The 22,483-nt window shown below is 44.9% G+C and overlaps 1 protein-coding gene across 1 annotated transcript in view; it reads right to left on the bottom strand.

The window, feature by feature from the left end:
• The window catches only part of LOC139378523 (liprin-alpha-2-like), a 277,178-nt gene extending 256,439 nt beyond the window's left edge, over positions 1-20,739 (bottom strand). The window contains exons 1-2 of the mRNA XM_071120768.1: positions 20,632-20,739; positions 12,897-13,151 (exon numbers count right to left, since the gene is read on the bottom strand). Of these exons, the coding sequence (XP_070976869.1) occupies positions 12,897-13,145 (249 nt within the window). The 5' untranslated portion in view covers positions 13,146-13,151; positions 20,632-20,739. The remainder of the gene's footprint in view (positions 1-12,896; positions 13,152-20,631) is intronic.
• Between the last annotated feature and the right edge of the window lie 1,744 nt (positions 20,740-22,483).

The following is a 22,483-nucleotide window of genomic DNA, read 5'->3' as shown; positions in this document are numbered from 1 at the left end:
ATCACTAGAAGGATACAAGGGCTCTGTGAGGACATAAACAGCCTAATAACTGCCAAGGTGACTGATCACCTGGCACCAGTTTATATGCCGAGACCTGCTTATAAACCTACCCAAACAACATTCACATTATTTCCAAGAATCCTACTGCAATATACAAAAAAAACAGGACTCAAAAACAAACATGGCATTTAGATCATCGTACCCGGGCCTTAAAGGCTCTTTCACTGTGGAAGACAGCCCGCCATTACTAGTGCATGGCTCTGTCGTACCCCTCCTCTCATCCACACTCATCTTTGTAGAGTCCCTCTCTCTTTCGCTCTCTCGCTCTCTCTCTCTAACCGTTGATCTACCCTGTGGCGGAGTGAACTGGGGCACAAGCAATAACAGTAATCACGGCAAATCATGTGCTGCTCTGGCGGACCAGACCAGCTGACTGACTGCTTGCATTGTGCTGCCTGCCTCAGCCTAGAGGGAGAGGGCCGCTGTGCAACAGCAGTAGCACACTGCATCCAGAGAGAGAGAACGAAAGAGAGGGAGAGGAGGGGCAGAGGGGATTCGCCTCTCGTCGTCCTCATCAGCTTAGTCATCTTCCCTTCCTTCCACACTCTGCCCCTTGTGAGGCTTCCACTGACTCCCCCTTCCTCACTCTCACTCCTACAACCCAGAAACCCCTTCAGAAAGGAATGTAATGGTTCAGTCCATGACTACACATGGTTGTTTAGTATTATTGGCTGGATCTATCTATCAGCTATTTGCCTTGTGGCCAGAGTGTTGACGGATGGCCATACCATGTATGATTTATGGACGGGGGGGGGGGGGGGGGGGGGGGGTATCATTGACTTGTTTCGCCTCAGTAATGACACAGTCACTAATGAGTCTTATCCAGCCAAAAGACAGAGGTGTCACACTTAATGCTTACCCCTTCAGATCATTTCAATGGGGCCATAATAACTATAATCATTATTATAAGCTAATGCTCCACAATTACTATAATAATCATTCCCAAGTTGATTTTCAGGACTTTGTATTGAGAAGTTGTCTGGTATTATTTCAACTGCAGCCAGTCAGACAGACATGAATGGGCATGGTGAGGGGTGCCTATACAGTAATCAAGTGCAGTCTTAGACCTTCATTCTAACATCTGTGTGAGTGATCAATAGACTGGTTATCTCATTACTGTCTGGCCGGGTGTGGAAAGGAGAGGAGAGCTGGGATCGGTGTCTGGGCTGGGGGGGAGGCGGGAGAGTGTCCGATAACTAGGATTTACACGTCTGTACATCAACCATAAACCGGGGGGTCAGTTTATACTGATCCAATCCTTTCAGATTTACTATGTGTAAGGGGATAGGGGCTAGGGGTCAGATTGGGATTGGACCTGCCTGAGCCTATGAGAGTGGTAGTGTATTTATTATGGATCCCCATTAGCTGCTGCCAACAGCTACTCTTCCTGGGGTCCAACAAAATGAAGCTGTTATACAATTTTGAAAACATTACAATACATTCACAACAGATTTCACAACACACTAAGTGTGTGCCCTTTAGGCCACTACTCTACTACCACACATCTACAATGAAAAATCCATGTGTACGTGTGTGTATAGTGTGTATGCTATCGTGTATTTGTATGCATGTGTTTGTGCCTATGTTTGTGTGCATCACAGTCCCCGCTGTTCCATAAGGTGTATTCTTTATCTGTTATTTAAATCTAATGTACTGCTTGCATGAGTTACTTGATGTGGAATAGAGTTGTATGTAGTCATGGCTCTATGTAGTACTGTGCGCCTCCCATAGTCTGTTCTGGACTTGGGGACTGTGAAGAGACCTCTGGTGGCATGTCTTGTGGGGTATGCATGGGTGTGCATTCAACATGTCAATTCCTCTCACAAATACAAATAGTGATCAAGTCAATCTCTCCTCCACTTTGAGCCAGGAGAGATTGACGTGCATATTACTAATGTTAGCTCTCTGTGTATATCTAAGGGCCAGCCGTGCTGCCCAAAAAATCTGTTGGTATCACATACATTATCAGGCATTTCACAAATGTTATCCAGATACTGACTGTTAGCACTTGGTGGGCTATAGCAGCTTCCCACCAGAATGGGCTTTAGGTGAGGCAGATGAACCTGTAGCCATATTACTTCAACAGTATTCAACATGAGATCCTCTCTAAGCTTTACAGGAATGTGGTTCTGAACATAAACGGCCAGACCTCAACCTTTGGCATTTCTGTAGATCTTATACCAATGTATTTCTACCACCGTATCATCAAAGGTATTATCTAAGTGAGTTTCAGAAATAGTCAGAGTGTGAATGCCATCTGTTGCTAGCAAATTATTGATTTCATGAACTGTGTTACTTAAGCTCCATACAGTTGAAGTCGGAAGTTGACATACACCTTAGCCAAATACATTTAAACTCAGTTTTTCACAATTCCTGACGTTTAATCCTAGTAAAACATCCCTATCTTAAGTCAGCTAGGATCACCACTTTATTTTAAGAATGTGAAATGTCAGAATGTCAGAATAACATTCCCAGTGGGTCAGAAGTTTACATGCTACCAAATACTAATTGAGTGTATTGCCTTTAAATTGTTTAATTTGGATCAAATGTTTCGGATAGCGTTCCACAAGTTTCCAACAATAAGTTGGATGAATTTTGGCCCATTCCTCCTGACAGAGCTGGTGTAACTGAGTCATGTTTGTAGGTCTCCTTGCTCGCACACGCTTTTTCAGTTCTGCCCACAAATTTTCTATAGGATTGAGGTCAGGGCTTTGTGATCGCCACTCCAATACCTTGACTTTGTTGTCCTTAAGCCATTTTGCCACAACTTTGGAAGTATGCTTGGGGTCATTGTCCACTTGGAAGACCCATTTATCTTCCTGACTGATGTCTTGAGATGTTGCTTCAATATATCCACATAATTTTCCTGCCTCATGATGCCATCTATTTTGTGAAGTGCACCAGTCCCTCCTACAGCAAAGCACCCCCACAGCATGATGCTGCCACCCCCGTGCTTCACAGTTGGAATGGTGTTCTTCGGCTTGCAAGCCTCCCCCTTTTTCCTCAAAACATAACAATGGTCATTTTGGCCAAACAGTTCTATTTTTGTTTCATCAGACCAGAGGACATTTCACAGTCAACTTAGTGAATGTAAACTTCTGACCCACTGGAATTGTGATACAGTGCAGATTATAAGTGAAATAATCTGTCTGTAAACAATTGTTGGAAAAATTACTTGTGTCATGCACAAAGTAGATGTCCTAACCGACATTCCAAAACTATAGTTTGTTAACAAGAAATTTGTGGAGTGGTTGAAAAACAAGTTTTAATGACTCCAACCTAAGTGTATGTAAACTTCCGACTTCAACTATATGTTAATGTGGGCTATTTGTATCACTTTTCTGGGATACTTTGTTTTTATCGCTTACTGGGAAGCTTAGCAGGAGTAGATAAGCTCAGGTTATTTATGTTAGTGCAGGGTGAGATGCACACAGTGGACTTCCTGCCAGCGCACACCGCCTCCATGCTAACAGTATAACTGGTTCATGGGCACATGATTACTGCATACAATAGCTGTAGGATCAGCAGTGGCATTCAGGGCCGTAAGAGGGACATACATTAGGTTACTTACATTGTGTCTTCCAGCGCCCCTGGGATAATGTTCATTTGCTGAAGCATTATGACAACTCAGCGACACAATGGTAGGGATTAAATGAGCTGGACTTGGGTCATTGATAAGTCTTTGTCTAAGCACAGCCTTATAATGCTGTGAAATGATCCAGGTACACAAATGATTTGGGTGGATCCCATCCTCTTTATAAAATGAGCTTTGTTTCCAGAAAGTATCAAAATTGTCAATAAATGTTACACCCACAGAGCTGCGATCGTCTCGTAGCCAGTTTTGAAGGACTAAAAGTCTGCTGAACCATTCCATGCCATGATTTAGGGAGGGCAGAGGGACAGATATTATGGGGTGTTTGTTGGTATCAAGTAGTGACCCAATCAGTTATTTAATATCCCTCTTCAGCTGTTCTGAGCTGAGTTTTCCCAGTGGACCAGTAGCAGTAGAAATGAACAGCCGGAGCAGCCTTTAGACGAGGCGGCCATGTTTTGGTAACTAAACAGTGTAGGGAGTGGGAGACACACAAAGGGCCTGTAACACAGCTGAGTGCACCAGAGGAGGAAGCCTGTTTCAGGGGGAAAGTACACACAGGCAGGTCACATGGTCCCAGCACCACGCTGCAGGCCCTGTGGCCTCCCTACCTCTCTCTCTCTCTCTCTCTCTCTCACTCACTCACTCACTGACTGACCCACAAGTAAGGTGTTATTGTAATCAAACAAGCAAGATGCCGGTACAGGGACAAGGTGGAGTGGCAATTAAATGGCTCAGACACGAGACGTATGTAGCAGGGTCTACAGACAATCACAGAAAACCAGCCACGTCACGCTCACATCACGCTTCCAGACAAACTAAACACCTTCTTTGCCCGCTTTGAGGATAATACAGTGCCACCGTCGCGGCCCTCTAACAAGGACTGCGCCCCCTCTCGTGGCCGACGTGAGTAAAACATTTAAACGTGTTAACCCTCGCAAGGCTGCTCGCCCAGACGGAATCCCTAGCCGCGTCCTAAGAGAATGCGCAGACCAGCTGGCTGGTGTGTTTACATACATATTCAATCGCTCCCTATCCTAGTCTGTTGTCCCCACATGCTTCAAGATGGCTACCATTGTTCCTGTAGACAAGAAGTCAAAGATAACTGAACTAAATGACTACTGCCCCGTAGCACTCACTTCTCTCACCATATCACAAGGATCATATCACCTCCACCTTACCGGCCACCCTAGACCCACTTCAGTTTGCATACCGCCTCAACAGGTCCACAGACGACGCACCATTACACTGCCCTATCCCATCTGGACAAAAGGAATACCTATGTAAGAATGCTGTTCATTGACTACAGCTCAGCATTCAACACCATAGTACCCTCCAAGCTCATCATCAAGCTAGAGGCCCTGGGCCTCAACCCCGCCCTGTGCAATTGGGTCCTAGACTTTCTGAGGTGGTGAAGGTAGTAAACAACTTCTCCACCCCGCTGATCCTCAACACTGGGGCCCCACAAGGGTGCATGCTCAGCCCCCTCCTGTACTCCCTGTTCACCCACGACTGCGTGGCCATGCACGCCTCCAACTCAATCATCAAGTTTGCAGATGACACAACAGTGGTAGGCTTGATTACCAACAACAACCTCTCACTCAATGTCAACAAAACAAAGGAAATGATCGTGGACTTCAGGAAACAGCAGAGGGAGCACCCCCCTATCCACATCAAAGGCACAAAAGTAGAGAAGGTGTTAAGTTAAGTTCCTCGGAGTACAAATCACTGACAAACTGAAATGGTCCACCCACACAGATAGTGTGGTGAAGAAGGCGCAACGCCTCTTCAACCTCAGGGGGCTGAAGAAATTTGGTTTGACACCCAAAACTCTGACAAACTTTTACAGATGCACAATCGAGAGCATCCTGTCGGGCTTTATCACAGCCTGGTACGGCAACTGCACCGCCCTCAACCACACGGCTCTATAGAGGGTGGTGCGGTCTGCACAACGCATCACCGGGGACTTACTACCTGCCCTTCAGGACACCTACACAACCCGATGTCGCAGGAAGGCCAAAAAGATCATCAAGGACAACAACCACCCGAGCCGCTGCCTGTTCACCCCGCTATCATCCAGAAGGCGAGGTCAGTACAGGTGCATCAAAGCAGGGACCGAGAGAATGAAAAACAGCTTCTATCTCAAGGCCCCCTTAGGGGGGGTGTAAAAGTTTCTCTCAAAGCACTGAGTTAGTGATTACTGTTAAACAGTAATCACTAACTCAGAGAGGCTGCTGCCTACATTGAGACCCAATCACTGGCCACTTTAGTAAATGGATCACTAGTCACTTTAAATAATGCCACTTTAATAATGTTTACAGATCTTACATTACTCATATCACATGTATATACTCTATTTTATACCATCAATTGCACCTTGCCTATGCTGCTCGGCCATCGCTCATCCATATACTTATATGTACATATTCTCATTCGCCCCTTTAGATTTGTGTGTATAAGGTAGTCGTTGTGAATTTGTTAGATTACTTGTTAGATATTACTGCACTGTCGGAACTAGAAGCACAAGCATTTCGCTACACGCGCATTAACATCTGCTAACCATGTGTATGTGACCAATAAAGTGTGATTTTGATTTGATTTGAAGAGAGCAGTGGTCCGCTGTTGCAGAGGTTTGGAAAAAAAATATCACAGGGATGAATGAATAAAAGAAGATGTGCTTTTGCATCGGGAGTTGAAATACTGCTTTTAAAGAGCACAGCAGAGGAATATCTACAGTCTGTTTTAGAAGTCTAAGCTAACTAACTAATGACCCGAAGCTCATATGGGCATGATCAACCTTAGCATACTGAGTAAGGCAGGACTCCTACAGGTGCAGGAGTGCTGTCAAAGTCAGACAGTGTGGAGAGAGCAGAACACAGAACCACGGCCGTCTCTGCTCTGGGCAGCCAGTCAGTCCATGTTGTTTGGACGGCCATGACAGAGACACCACAGAAAGAGAGCCTCCAGCAGGACCTGAGCCCACTGCCAGCTGGGTTTGTTGTGCTACCAGCTGAGCGGCCGTCCAAAGGCCCTCTCCCTCTCTCACTAGTCACTAGTCTCGGGTGAGCGTGCCCGCCACGTGCTGCCGTACAAAGGCAGCGGCGGCTTAACCATGCCGTTAAAGTCAATGGCTTCTTGGCAGCCGGCGCTGCCTTGCATGGGTTCCAAGCGGGCATGAGCTGCCGACACAAAGTGAGCTAATGGCTGCCCACTGCCCGCCACCGCTCCATGCCCCCCCCCCCCCCCCCCCCACCCCCACCCCACACACCTCTGTTCTGGACCACAACACAACGGACGGCGGGATGGATGGAAAGAGGGATGTTGTTGCATTGTTATGCACAACGCGGATAGGATATGACCTCAAGACGTGGAGGATGTCACTCCGATCAGCCAGACGTGACGTGACAAGGAACAGAGGAGCCGTGACCCTGACATAGAAATGGAGAGAGAGAAAGAGAGAGAGAGGGGGGGGGGGGGGGGGCGACGACTATAGGGAGGAGGATTGGGAGGGGCCTAACTGAAGCCTGCTGCTACAGACCTCTCTGTTAGTAGAGAGAGAGATACCGGTGTGGCTCCACCACAAGCTACTGAATGAGGCCACTTCCATTTCTGAAAAAAGTCTCTGCATCTCTCCTCATCTCACCACCCTCTCTACGCACATGCACACACAAGCACAAACTCACTCACCCGGCAGCTATCTCTCGGCCTCTTTAAGATCTACCCTAAATAATTATGTCTGCCAGCTTACTTAATTCCCTGCACTGCCTTGTAGTACTGAAAAAAATCAATGGTTCAAAGTGCTTTGAAAGATACTACAAACATAACCAAGCACTGTCAAAATGATTTAACATATGACAGTCTACTACAGATATACACTGAGTGGACAAAACATTAGGAACACCTCCCTAATATTGAGTTGCACCCCCTTTGCCCTCAGAACAGCCTCAATTCGTCGGGGCATGGACTCTACAAGGTGTCGAAAGCGTTCCACAGTTGTCAGGTTGGCTGGATGTCCTTTGAGTGGTGGACCATTCTCGATACACATGGGAAACTGTTGAGCGTGGAAAACTCAGCAGTGTTGCAGTTCTTGACAGAAACCCGTGTGCCTGGCACCAACTACCATACCCAGTTCAAAAGCACTTCAATCTTTTGTCTTGCCCATTTACGCACTGAATGGCACACTTAAACAATCCATGTCTCAAGGCTTAAAAATCCTTTAACCTGTCTCCTCCCCTTCATCTACACTGATTAAAGTGGATTTAACAGGTGACAACAGTAAGGGATCATAGCTTTCACCTGGAATAACCTGGTCATTCTATGTCATGGAAAAAGCATGTGTTCTTAATGTTTTGTACACTGTTTTGTAAAAATCCGTTATCCCGTTCCTTGTCCAACAGACTCTCTCTCTCTGTACACGGAATCTTTATCAGTCATCCATTAAAATGGGAAACAGGAGCCAATCTTTCTCCTGGGTAAGAACCTCCCCACAATTACAGAGGTCCAAGTCCAACGAACTGCCTCATGAAGCATTAGTGTGATATTGATATCGTACAGGCTTATAAAAATGCTGCCACCACATTCATTAATGGAAGCATTTGTGCATGGTGGGGGTAACATCAGGGGAGGGATCCAGATTGCCTGGTGACATCTCATTTAAAATGGTGCCTAGGAGCGCCACAGACTAGTACGTCAACATCGCTGTCAGACAGTGACAAGCCGTACATCATTATCTGAGTTTTATCTGTGTTTTACTAGCAGAGGAAACGTCTGTCAGAAAATGTGGGATAATGGCAGAGCTATTTCATTTTGTCGCCATTTCATTTTCCGTCCCCAGACGTTTTCATCCGGGAACGAAGCGGCATAAATTGACTGACATGACAGGAAAGATACTACTACCACTGCTGCAGTAAGCAGCGAGTTGGAGTTTGAAGTAGAGGTTGTAGCTGTAAAAACGTGTCCTGTGGAGCTCTGTGGCTATTTTAATATTTACCTGACTTTTCTTCTCATCAATCAGGGCAATGCATACTGACAACTGAACGGTGTTCCCAAACAGAGCACTACAAACCCTCAGTCTTTCATAAGGAACTGCGTGTTTTGGTCCAGGATCACCCTCTTTCACTTCCCCCAGCCAGCCTCTCTACTGTACGGTATGCCGGTGTTATAATAGCAGCTGAAGAGGGTGAGAGACTCCCTAAGGCTAAATATACAGTTGGAGCAAGAATCCAAATAACCCTGAGTTCAAACACAGTCACATGAATGAATAAATCACAACACATACAGTCGTGGCCAAAAGTTGAGAATGACACAAATATTCATTTTCACAAAGTCTGCTGCCCCAGTGTCTTTAGATATTTTTGTCAGATGTTACTATGTAATACTGAAGTATAATTACAAGCATTTTATACGTGTCAAAGGCTTTTATTGACAATTACATGAAGTTGATGCAAAGAGTCAACTTCCGGGCCACATCCTGATTGATGGCAGCCCATTCTTGCATAATCAATGCTTGGAGTTTGTCAGAATTTATGGGTTTTTGTTTGTCCACCCGCCTCTTGAGGATTGACCACAAAATGGGATTAAGGGGAGTTCTGGCCAAGGACCCAAAATATTGATGTTTTGTTCCCCGAGCCACTTAGTTATCACGTTTGCCTTATGGCAAGGTGCTCCGTCATGCTCGAAAAGGCATTGTTCATCACCAAAATGTTCCTGGATGGTTGGGAGAAGTTGCTCTCGGAGGATGTCTTGGTACCATTCTTTATTCATGGCTGTGTTCTTAGGCAAAATTGTGAGTGAGCCCACTCCCTTGGCTGAGAAGCAACCCCACACATGAATGGTCTCAGGATGCTTTACTGTTGGCATGACACAGGACTGATGGTAGTGCTCACCTTGTCTTCTCCGGATAAGCTTTTTTCCGGATATCCCAAACAATCGGAAAGGGGATTCATCAGAGAAAATGACTTTACCCCAGTCCACAGCAGTCCAATCCCTGTACCTTTTGCAGAATATCAGCCTGTCCCTGATGTTTTTCCTGGAGAGAAGTGTCTGCTTTGCTGCCCTTCTTGACACCAAGCCATCCTCCAAAAGTCTTTGCACTGTGCGTGCAGATACACTCACACCTGCCTGCTGCCATTCCTGAGCAAGCTCTGTACTGGTGGTGCCACGATCCCGCAGCTGAATCAACTTTAGGAGATGGTCCTGGCGCTTGCTGGACTTTCTTGGGCGCCCTGAAGCCTTCTTCATAACAATCGAATCGCTCTCCTTGAAGTTCTTTATGATCCGATAAATGGTTGACTTAAGTGCAATCTTACTGTGAAGCCATTTTTGTGCAAAGCTATGATGACGGCACGTGTTTCCTTGCAGGTAACCACTGATGACAGAGGAAGAACAATGATTCCAAGCACCACCCTCCTTTTGAAGCTTACAGTCTGTTATTCGAACTCAATCAGCATGACAGAGTGATCTCCAGCCTTTTCCTCGTCAACACTCACACACTGTTAATTAGAGAATCACTGACATGATGTCAGCTGGTCCTTTTGTGGCAGGACTGAAATGCAGTCGAAATGTCTTTGCATGGCAAAGAGGGACTTTGCAATTAATTGCAATTCATCTGGTCACTTTTCATAACATTCTGGAGTATATCCAAATTGCCATCATACAAACTGAGGCAGCAGACTTTGTGAAAATTTATATTTGTGTCATTCTCAAAACTTTTGGCCATGACTGTACAGTGACTGAGGCTAAAGATGGAACATAGAAGCCACAGACTCACAGGGGATATACTGAACATACATCTACTGTGTAACCCTATGGCCGGTTCTGTAACCCTATGCCCTGGTCTGTAACCCTATGGCCTGGCCTGTAACCCTATGAACTGGTCTGTAACCCTATGACCTGGCCTGTAACCCTATGACCTGGCCTGTAACCCTATGACCTGGCCTGTAACCCTATGACCTGGTCTGTAACCCTATGACCTGGTCTGTAACCCTATGAACTGGCCTGTAACCCTATGAACTGGTCTGTAACCCTATGAACTGGCCTGTAACCCTATGACCTGGCATGTAACCCTATGACCTGGCCTGTAACCCTATGACCTGGCCTGTAACCCTATGACCTGGCCTGTAACCCTATGACCTGGCCTGTAACCCTATGGCCGGGTCTGTAACCCTATGACCTGGCCTGTAACGCTATGACCTGGCCTGTAACCCTATGACCGGGTCTGTAACCCTATGACCGGGTCTGTAACCCTATGACCTGGCCTGTAACCCTATGACCGGGTCTGTAACCCTATGACCTGGTCTGTAACCCTATGACCGGGTCTGTAACCCTATGACCTGGCCTGTAACACTATGACCGGGTCTATAACCCTATGAACTGGTATGTAACCCTATGACCGGGTCTATAACCCTATGAACTGGTATGTAACCCTATGACCTGGTCTGTAACCCTATGAACTGGTCTGTAACCCTATGACCTGGCCTGTAACCCTATGACCTGGCCTGTAACCCTATGACCTGGCCTGTAACCCTATGAACTGGTCTGTAACCCTATGACCTGGTCTGTAACCCTATGACCTGGTCTGTAACCCTATGACCTGGTCTGTAACCCTATGACCTTGCCTGTAACCCTATGAACTGGCCTGTAACCCTATGAACTGGTCTGTAACCCTATGACCTGGTCTGTAACCCTATGAACTGGTCTGTAACCCTATGAACTGGTCTGTAACCCTATGAACTGGTCTGTAACCCTATGAACTGGTCTGTAACCCTATGAACTGGTCTGTAACCCTATGACCTGGTCTGTAACCCTATTAACTGATCTGTAACCCTATGACCTGGTCTGTAACCCTATGAACTGGTCTGTAACCCTATGAACTGGTCTGTAACCCTATGACCTGGTCTGTAACCCTATGACCTGGTCTGTAACCCTATTAACTGATCTGTAACCCTATGACCTGGTCTGTAACCCTATGAACTGGCCTGTAACCCTATGACCTGGCCTGTAACCCTATGAACTGGTCTGTAACCCTATGACCTGGTCTGTAACCCTATGAACTGGCCTGTAACCCTATGACCTGGCCTGTAACCCTATGACCGGGTCACCTATAAAGGTTAATGGTTCATATCTAGGTTATATCAATTCTAAGAAAATACATTTAAAATGTTCCAGAGGTAAGACCAGATTATTATGGTATTATAAGACCCGACAACCCCTTTTAAATTAGTGTTTGCCTGGTGATGAAATCACAGCCAATACAGTCTGTGTGCTTTGTTTGTCTCTAAAACCATGTGGATTTACAGTCGGTATCGGCCAGCACCGCCTGTGAACAAAGTCTTCTTTTCTTCCAGTGAAACCTCAAGAGAAGCAGGGGGAACTTGTGACTACAATTATTGACACACTTTCTGCCAGCGAGATAATCTCTACTTTAATAGGAATTATTAGGCAAGCCCTTATTTGCCCATGTCGCTGGCAAACGAACAACCAATGAACACACTAGACCCAAAATGTCAGCGCATTCCTTTCCATTTCACTGCCATGGGACGACTATGGATGAATACATTTACATTATAGTTCTTTAGCAGACGCTCTTATCCAGAGCGACTTACAGGAGCAATTAATTAAGTGCCTTGCTCAAGGGCACAGACAGATTTTTCACCTAGTCAGCTTGGGAATTCGAACCAGCGACCTTTCAGTTACTGGCCCATCGCTCTTAGCAGCTTGGATACCTGCCGCCCTTGAAACTAATATTGTGTAGCAGCTCACTTTCAATGACATGACTATTGCAAGAGATCCTAAGAACAGCCCTTAGCCGTGGTATATTGGCCATGTACCACACCCCCTCAGTCTTTATTGCTTAAATATAAAAATTGGACCATACTGTATGGTATGTGCAATGAATATTCAACCCTTCTCATCTCTGAAGTGGAAGGAATAACCTTGATGGACCACCCAACTCCTAGTTGTAACCTAGCTGTATCACATGGTCCAGAACATAGTGCTCAACACACATGGAAGGAATTGACTCCTATGCTGTACAATACCTGTGGCAGAGCGGAGGTAAGAAAATGTGCACAGTTGTGTTCTATCAATTTCTATGCGTTTTACCTCAGAATAGAATTGGACCATACAGTATGGATATTGTACACACAACCACTGTCATCTCCAATAGCCATGAAGGACCTTCATGTTACTGTATGCTTAACATACATTAAGAAGGAAGAGGCTCCTGGGTGGAACGGTATGTTACCTGTGGCAGGGCGGAGCTGAGCTGGCGCTGCAGTGAGTCCCGGTCGTAGATAACGTCCTCCAGGTGCTGCTGGGACATCCCCAGGCTCTCCTGGGTCTCCCTCAGAGTGTCCAACAGGCGGTCTCTCTCATCCAGCATGTTGACCATCAGCTGCTCAAAGTGGGAGTCTGGGTCCGAGGTACTGCTCTGGGAGCCCCGCTGGCTCAGCGCCGTGTCCTCGCTGATGGTGGGCATCACCTCGCACATCATCTCACCCTGGGTGGGGGGAAGGGGTCAAAGGTTAGCCAGGTCAGAGGGTGATGCTCAGTGGTTGTTCTATGTGAGGTAGGGCTAGGGAGTTTTATTGTGATGTTGTTCCAGGAAAACATCTTGGATCTTACAACAGTCTAATGATCAAGTCATAAACCTGTACATAAAACTGATGTTTTAAGTGATGATTAGGTGATTCATTCTGTGTTTCAGTCATAAAAAATACAAAGATCTCGACCAGAAATAGAGATGATGTAGTCCTACACTTTCAGAGCTGCAGCACTGTGAGCCTCCATCTCATCCAGAGACAGCATGAACCCTGTGTTTCCTGTGTTTACAAAGCCTTGATTGGTGTCACCTTCCCTCAGACTCAAAGACACCAGAGACATGACGCGAGGGATGACAGAGGACAGGGTCTCCACTGTAGGGGGCCAGACGGCTTAGAGACCTCTGGGACTCAGTGACCTCCTGCTTAGGGCAGGGAGATTCTCTTGGCAAGAACGTGTGTGTGTATGAGAGAGAGAGAGAGAGAGAGAGAGAGAGAGAGAGAGAGAGAGAGAGAGAGAGAGAGAGAGAGAGAGAGAGAGAGAAAGGACAGACAGACAGACAGACAGACAGACAGACAGGCAGACAGCCACATCTCTCCAGTGTTTCAAGGCTGTGTCAACGTCTTGGGAGGCTGGCCCTAGTTTTAACACTCATACTATTTTATGGGCCAGCCTGTGTCTGGTTGCATAATGCAGCAGATCTATACTATTGTGAATATCTGAAGCTATAGCATTCCTAGGAGGTTTTGGCTGATCTTTGCCTTCCACCTCCACCAGTCTGTACCTTGTCAGCTGTGTCCACAACTTCACAGAAGCAGATGTTGACCTATGACAACGCAGCTCTTTAACCATCCCCATTACTCACCACATTAATGCACGCATGGAACAACCCTACATACAGTATCTTAAACCCGCATTCACACTGTCCTCTTGTCCAACATTCCATCACTTCACCAGAGACGTGAATCACAGACACTACAAATGTGATGTCACAGAGACACAGACCGATAGACAGACCTATGGTCAGTCCCCTCGCCATCGATGGGTAGCCTATATAATGGCAAGTCTGCCTCTCAGCAGCCTCTCCTAGCAGGAGTCTGGGGTCTCAGCGCAGGCCCCGGCACACAGCCAGCCTCCCACCGCCTCCCGTTCAGACACCATCCGTTACCATTTAAACCTGAGAGACCAGACTAGACTAGAGAGCTGGAGTCAGTGATGATCATGCGGTCCAGCTGTATAGTAAAGCCCTACTGTTCCAAACACAGGTTGTGTATAGCGGAGGACCTAACTACAGATGCTCATAGGGTTCATGTCTTTAAACAGGAAGAGAAGAAACAATTGAGTGTCGCACACTGTTATCACACAATAATAACTCATAATTTAATGACACCAATTAGACTTGGTTACAGCTTATTCAACTTAGTGTCTCAGCAACACAGAAGCAGGCGATCAGTCCCCATCTCATCCTTAAAGAAAACACAAAAATTCCACCAATGGATTTTCCCATTTCTACAACTACGTTAAAGTAGATTTCGGTTGGCTACTTGGGCAAACGATTTTCTCCCATAACGCCAGGATGTCACTGTATGTTGTCGCTACGCAGCAGCACGCCTATATAAGCTGTGAATTCTACCAAGTACAGTGGCAGGCGGGAGGGAGGGGGGCAGGTGAGCAGGGGGGCAGGGAGGCAGGCGGGCGGGAAGGAGGGGGGGGGCAGGTGAGCAGGGGGGCAGGGAGGCAGGCGGCGGGAGGGGGGGGGGGGCAGGTGAGCAGGGGGGCAGGGGGGCAGGCGGGCGGGCAGGGGGGCAGGGAGAGAGGTTTGAGTTAGTGTGTGTTGGCTTATGAACCCCATGGCTTCTTAAACGAACATAGAACACACAGTGAACATTGTTTAGTGTCTCTGACAGTGTTTGTAGTGGACTGCTTCTTATTGCCATGCACCGTAGTGTGAGCGTGATGCAGTGGTTTAAGATACACCCAGGACAGAGCTAACAACTTTCATGTCACCGTCTAAGGGGTATAGTCACATGAAACAGACAGAAATGTGTGTACTGCTGTGTGTAGCATAGTGATACTCTCACAGAGGCCTACAACCTAGTCTGACCATATCTGTATATTACACTATCATGGGCCAGATATGAGGCTGTTATCAACATCTCGTCAATAAAAAACAACTCAATTCAATCCTTTATTTTGACCTTTATGTCAGAATAACCACACGCAATAACGAGACAAACCAGAACAAATGGATGTGGAGTCCATAAATGCAGTACAGAAAACGAGGCAGGTTAAGTCGATAGAAAGTTTATCAAAGAAAATAAGACCAGCGCGACCGCTTCAGCGCCCATTTCTAACTACCCCATAAAACCACTAAAACGCAAGGACAAGGATGAAATGGAATGATATCAAATCAGAGAGAGGGGATGAGACGCTCAATAGAACACATTCTGCACCACAGAGGCAGCGGGGAGGTGGGAGGAACGTGCACTGGCAGGATCAATGGGTCCTGCTCCCTGTGCCATATGCCAATTAATGAATTATTCAGAGGAATTGGAGGGCTGGGTTACCTTCCCAATCAGTGCAGAGCCCCCCCCCATCCCATCCCCCCCGTCTTACAACCCCCACCACTACCGATTCCATCCAACCCCACTGCATCCCTCTAGAGTGGTGTATAGGGGGCAGACTGACACCTTCTGTGGTGCATCCACGGAAAATGATAGAGGCCTCAAGTGAACAAAAGTCAGTTAAAACATGGGTAGCGCCATTGAGGGCTTTCACCATTTTAAAGAGGTCAAAGTAGCCAACTGGGTGTGGATTCCTATGGGTTGTAGCCTCAACGTCACAGCCCATGCTGTCACAGACGCTATAATGCCTCCAGATATAAAGAGGAGTCCTCTATCTATCTCTATGGGCGCCTCACACCCAATACAGTCAAAGCCTTTTTGAACCCTTGTGGTGACAACTGTAGGATTCTACATTCTCTTTATGAAAGTGTAAGATTGGAACCGTCATTGGGAGTATCACTGTACTGTATATGAATTGCCATCATGCATCTTCGAAGGAATTATCTTAGATATTTCATTGAATATTTACTGACTATGGAGGTCAGAAAGCACATAGGTCAGAAAGCACATAGAAAATCTTCACAAATTAAAAGTCTTGAGAAATATTACAGCACAGCAGGTGGCTAAACATCCACATTGGAACTGGGACCGAGGCACTTACAAATGTTCGACCCAATGCTCCTACACTAACCACTCCACAAATCAGCAAGTTCCCTCTAACTTCCTGAATGGCCTGACTTTAATCTAATTAATGGGGACAATTCAATGTGTAGATGTTAGATAAGGAGCTCCACAACAGCAACACAAGGACCTGGTTCAGAGTGATACAGCCAAGCGTGGCTATTCAGCACTGTTCTCAACACCCAGGAACATGGGAAGATGTGTAGAGAGGGATGAAAGAAATCAAATGAAGCCTATACATCAGGGTGAAATCCCATCAGAGACACACTATGGCCTTATTATCAGTAATATTAGAATGCTCTAATTTGAACGATTTGGTTCTGACACTCATCAGAAATGACATACAGGTAGGTCTTATTAACAGGTTATAACATATCAAGTTTTTTATTTTTAAACATGTCAATAATTTAACTGTGTCAGTAATTTCCTGTGTACCAAACAGTCCTCTGTACCTACGTTATAGAGGGCATGCTAAAGAAAAACACATGTTGATGAGTCACATTCAACTAGACACCTAGTAAAACTGAAACACATTTCTACGGTGTGAAATATTAGCTGAGTCAAGATCAATTGTTTCCATTCTTCACCATGTGAATGACAAGGAGGTGGAGAGCGGTTGTGTGAGGAACAACGCCAAGACTTACATCAGCACAACATGCACTCGACCAGGGGTTCCCATTTTGATGTGACCGCATTTTGATATCAAAGCATTTGTAGAAGAAGAAGTTATGTACTGTAATCCAATGTTTACTTTTTTAACTGAGGCTATGACCGTCTATTACAAATCAGTCTGGCAGTACTTTTCACAGTATTTCAATCTGAAGGAAGTCTGGTTTGAAGTGACTGAAATGCATCAGAAAGGCTGTTGTGTATTTGATGAGCTTGTACCTTTCCTCTGTATAGTATATTTTATGTATTTTATGTGGAATTGTGTACAAATGTTCCCTCCAATTGTTTAGGCCACTGAGCAAATTTGAGGTATTCTAAAACTCCAACGTTATGAGAATTTTGTGAAACTTTCAGCGTGCGTTTACAGTGAACACTGATGCTGTATCCATACTGTTTTAGACATTAGCCAAAAGGCTATTGTGGCTATTTGAGCATAATGTAGGTCTACCAACAAAACTAATGGAGCAAATCCAGTAACATTTTCACATGGAAATAGCTTTTGATTTCTATGATATAGCCTACAGAAGCCTATATGTGGTGTTCAATGCAGGCCTACATTGCATGGGACTTTAAAAAAACGTTTTTACTTTAAGAAGGTCTTGAAATTAATTAACATTTGCTTTACTTAGTCTGTAACACCATGGGCCTGTAAATTGCATTGTGTTGTATGATGCAAGAAACCACTTTACAAAATAAAATGTATTATTATTCCCATACAGATAATTAGATAATGTAGTTCTCCCTCTGCCTATTGGCTTATTTACATATTCAAGCCTGTCAAAATACAACACTGCCCATTTATTTCGTTTTTTATTTAACCTTTAATTAACTAGGCAAGTCAGTTAAGAACACATTCTTATTGCCAACGACTACCCGGCCAAATGGGGCCAATTGTGCGCTGCCCTATGGGACTCGCAATCACAGCCAGTTGTGATACAGCCTGGAATCGAATCAGGATCTGTAGTGATGCCTCTAGCACTAGATGCAGTAAATTAAGTAATAAGGCCCGAGGAGGTGTGGTATATGGCCAATATACCACAGCTAAGGGCTGTTCTTATGTACGACGCAACACAGAGTGCCTGGACACAGTCCTAAGCTGTGGTATATTGCCAATATATCACAAACACCTGAGGTGCCTTATTACTATTATAAAACTGGCTACCAATGTAAATAGAGCAGTAAAACTAAATGTTTTGTCATACCCGTGTTATACGGTCTGATATACCAGGGCTGTCAGCCAATCAGCATTCAGGGCTCGAACCACCCAGTTTATAATGTTGATTCGACCACAGAAAAAACGTTGATGTATATGGGGCAAACTCAGTGAAGTTCAATCTCTTGTGTCTCTCCACGGTCAGGCATTTATTCTGCGCAGCAGTCCTGGAGGTAGTGTGCGCAGCTTAGAGGGTACATTGGTGCTGACTAAAGGCAAATCTACTTTTAAATAATGTCCATGTTTGATTTCTTGGCATGTGCCTAGGCCTAATGTGCAGCAGTGGAATGCTTTGGTGATCTTAAGTGTATCGGAAAACTATTAAGTCACACTCACTCATTCTCACTTTGGCACCTGTAGCACTTGGACAGGTGGAAACAGATGACACAGCAGTTTTGTGAATGAGGGAGAAGATAGAGAATTCCCATTCATATGACAGCCTATACCCGCAAATACACTTCAGACAACAATGCTGTTGGCTGCCAAAAAGACAGCTATTCAACCCCTTCCAACGCAATCACTGCAACAGAACCCTAGTCTCTTGAGAAGCAGGTTCACAGAACATTAGCATGGTTGATGATGGAAGATCCCTTACATTTAAACAATACTCAATCCACTGCAAGTCTAGGACCTCTCCATATGTTTAATGAGTCAGAAATTCACAAGGCAAGGAAGGAGTGCCTGGTTTCCTGACATGAAATCAATTTCATCTGACCATGCCACTGAGCTCACTACACTGTGGGTGTAATATAACCCAACGTAGACACAAATGTAGGGCAAAGGACCTGTGAGTGGCTGATTCATTGAGTAAAGCCTCACGTCTCCCCCCCACCCCACTGACTCTCACAACTAGTGAATGGGCTGCCGACTGGGATGGGGATGAGAAGGGGGGTTGAGTGTAGAGTTTCACCCAGCACGCTGTCATTAAGGAGCAGGAGAGAATGGGCAGAGGAGGGTTTACATGTGTATGTACGTGTATGTGTGTGTATGTAAACCAGCGTTGCCTGAGCACGGCCTCACCTATACCCCAACCCCCTACAGCAAGGTCATGCAAACAATCAATCGATGGAGATGAATAAGAACACAGATAGAACTGGGCCAAAAAGACAATGAAGGCCAGATCTGATTTGCAGCCGGTCGCCTGGGTCAGTCTGACATCGTTTCAATGGCAAAGCTGGGCATTTTATGCTACCTTTACTTTGGCGTCTGGCAATTATGCAAATTGGGCCATAAATTAAATGAAATTATAATTTTATAGACATAAAGGCCGCTCTTTCTCTCTGCCTGTTACTACCGGTCGCCCTCTGCATGATCCCATGTAGCAATAAGCGCTGTTCTCTCACCAGACATATTAGGCACAGTGTATTTGCATGAAGGAGGTACATTAGAGGGAAATCAACTCAGTTGTATACTCATTAAGGTGACATGATTATCTTACTATAATCACTGGTCTATGTTAGACGTGCACATGGATCCAGCAGGACGGGCACCCAAAGGAGCATCAGACAACATGAGCAGAGCATATGTAATAATGGTATGGCTTGTACATGTGGTTTCACCTGTCATTTTCTACATTGACATCGCAGTGACAAAGAGCATGACGATAGAATTGGCATAATTGAATGAGATGTTAATGTGTTATAATTACTGAGGCAAGGGCATATATGTGATTTAATTAGGTATTCATCCATCTATTAGTGTGTGTGTGTGTGTGTGTGTGTGTGTGTGTGTGTGTAGCAGAAGGAGCCTGAATGCTCAATCTTCACTCATTCCTCAGATGTGAATAGTATTCACTGCTAATATAGAGGAGGGGCACATATTCTACTCATGACAGCCCTCTCAGTGTTCTATTCCTCAGAAACACATGACATGCGCGGAATAGTGAGCTAATCTCATTTTTGCACAGTAACATTGTTTTAACCATGCTCTTTAATGATAATTGGGGAGAATCCTAGGCCATTTTTAAGTGCATTACATCATGCATGCATCTCCATCCCGCCCCCTTTAACTATCTCTTTCGCTACACTCTGACAGTGTCCGGATTTTCTGTAGCTCTCCACTATACTATAGGCATTGGTTACATACTAACGCAAAATGTAGGCTATGGGCACGTCCGTTTATATTTAGTAGGCTACTCCAACATCTTTCACATCATTAACGAAGTTGAGGGTGAGAGGTTGCCTATTTCTAAATCACCTTGGGCGCGCTCTCTGTGCAAAACAGCAGGTCGTGGGGTGCAATCATTATCTCGACAGACAATTGGTAAAACAATCAATGACATTCTATTCGCCCATAACAGTTTTCATACTTACGTTTTTTTCCTTTAGGCTAACGTTACTGTATGTAGGCTCCTTCAATGGATCAATGACAACTGCGGTCTCCGCGAGCTAACGAAATCGCACAGCTGGGACCATTAGCGGCCAATCCAGTCCTAGGATGAAGCTCCAATGGCAAAACGCAGCGACAAGAAAGCTCCGATGAAATGTGCGGAGGCATAAACCGCTGGCATTTTCAAAAACTTGAAATTGCCCTGTTCCGTGGTGACATTTGGTTCTCCAGATATACCCATTGGTAAAAATATGGAATGTTACAAATTCCTGATGCGAGAAGAAGAGTCGGTAAAGACCATTGTTTCAGCTGGCGGAGGGGAGGTGTGCTGTATCTTAAAGTTGCAGTTGTTCAATTCTCTGCTCACCAGAATATGTTCACGATACATAGAATTTGTGTATCAATGATATATTTTTTCTTGGATGAAAAATACAAGTTGTATTTAAAAGTAGAATAGCCTAATGCGTAATGGCCAGCCTAATGCTATGCATTCTGATGCTAAATTACATTTGGAAGTGTCAGGAATTTGCAACATGACTGTATGATATGGAATCCATATTGTGTTAACATTACATATATAAATATCCCTTTTAAAAATACAGTCATCATATTGTCACAACCTAATGTTATGTCATTTAACATGTATTTTTATTAGTCCAGTTAGCCTATTGAAAACACACATCACAGTTTTACAATCGGATCGATGCATTCACAAAAAAATATTCCCTCCACTTCCCTGCGATCTCACCTTTCCCTTTCACAGAGATGGTTTCTGCCAGGCTCGGAATAAATTGTGTAGTAATCGAGCCTGTGCTTCCAATTATGTTTACATCTCCCCAGACGACTGCAACGTTGACCATATCTTTAGTTGTTGCTCTTTAAACCTACAACATTTTGCCCGAGATATTAGGCTCTGTGGAGCATTTATTGGGCACGCAGTAAAACATTTTTTTTAAATGAAGACACCCCTGAGGACGTTCCTACAGGTAGATGTGCCAGTCTGCCACTGACAGATGTTAGACCGGACAGACATGGTAATGTAAGATGAGGAGGGAAATTATGTGCAAAAGACGCAAATTCCACTTTTCCTCTGCTCTCCTAAAAAAACGAGGGGTTCCAAAAATGTCTTACCTTCATGGATGTTACAAACATTGTCATGCAAACTGTGACTGTGAGTCTATGATTTGAGATTCTTCCATAATTTATCTCATCATCTGATTAAACACACACGGTTGTATTTAGCAATTGGTGAAAAGCCTTAGGTTACCTTATAAGGATGTCTAGTAAGCACTATAGGCCTACAGTGCTCTCGAGCAGCATTACCCTCTTGAATGCCTCTATCTTTCTGCTCTATGGCGCGGGTAAACACTGACTGACATCTGGAAAGAATGTGGGACCAGTAGCCTGCAGTAGGTCGATTGTGGCTTTCAAAATAGCAGTTTCATTTGATTATATATGTAATATTCATATATGTAAACATACTGAATTGTAATTGGATGCATTTTACTGCCATATCATACTGTGCTATGATTGGTTAAGACCACCCAAATGGTTAGGTCATGGGCAGTTTGATCCTGGTTGGCAATAAGTGAACATGCCAGTTATAGCTAGCTAATAAAGAGCTACGTTATTAAGAAATATCCTGTAGTACTGCATTTTATTATTTTGTACAAAGTGTGCAAAACAAGACAATACAGTTATAAGATTAACTGAAAACCATATTGCTAGAGCATACCAAGACTATACTGCAATCTGTGTACATTAGTAGTCTTTAAATATGTATTAATTAGCTATGAATTTATATGTTATGCTTATTAATGTGTTATGAATGAAGCC

Source organism: Oncorhynchus clarkii, chromosome 21 (assembly GCF_045791955.1).
Source record: "Oncorhynchus clarkii lewisi isolate Uvic-CL-2024 chromosome 21, UVic_Ocla_1.0, whole genome shotgun sequence".
NCBI classification, from domain to species: domain Eukaryota; kingdom Metazoa; phylum Chordata; class Actinopteri; order Salmoniformes; family Salmonidae; genus Oncorhynchus; species Oncorhynchus clarkii.
This window is presented reverse-complemented; position numbering and strand designations above follow the sequence as displayed.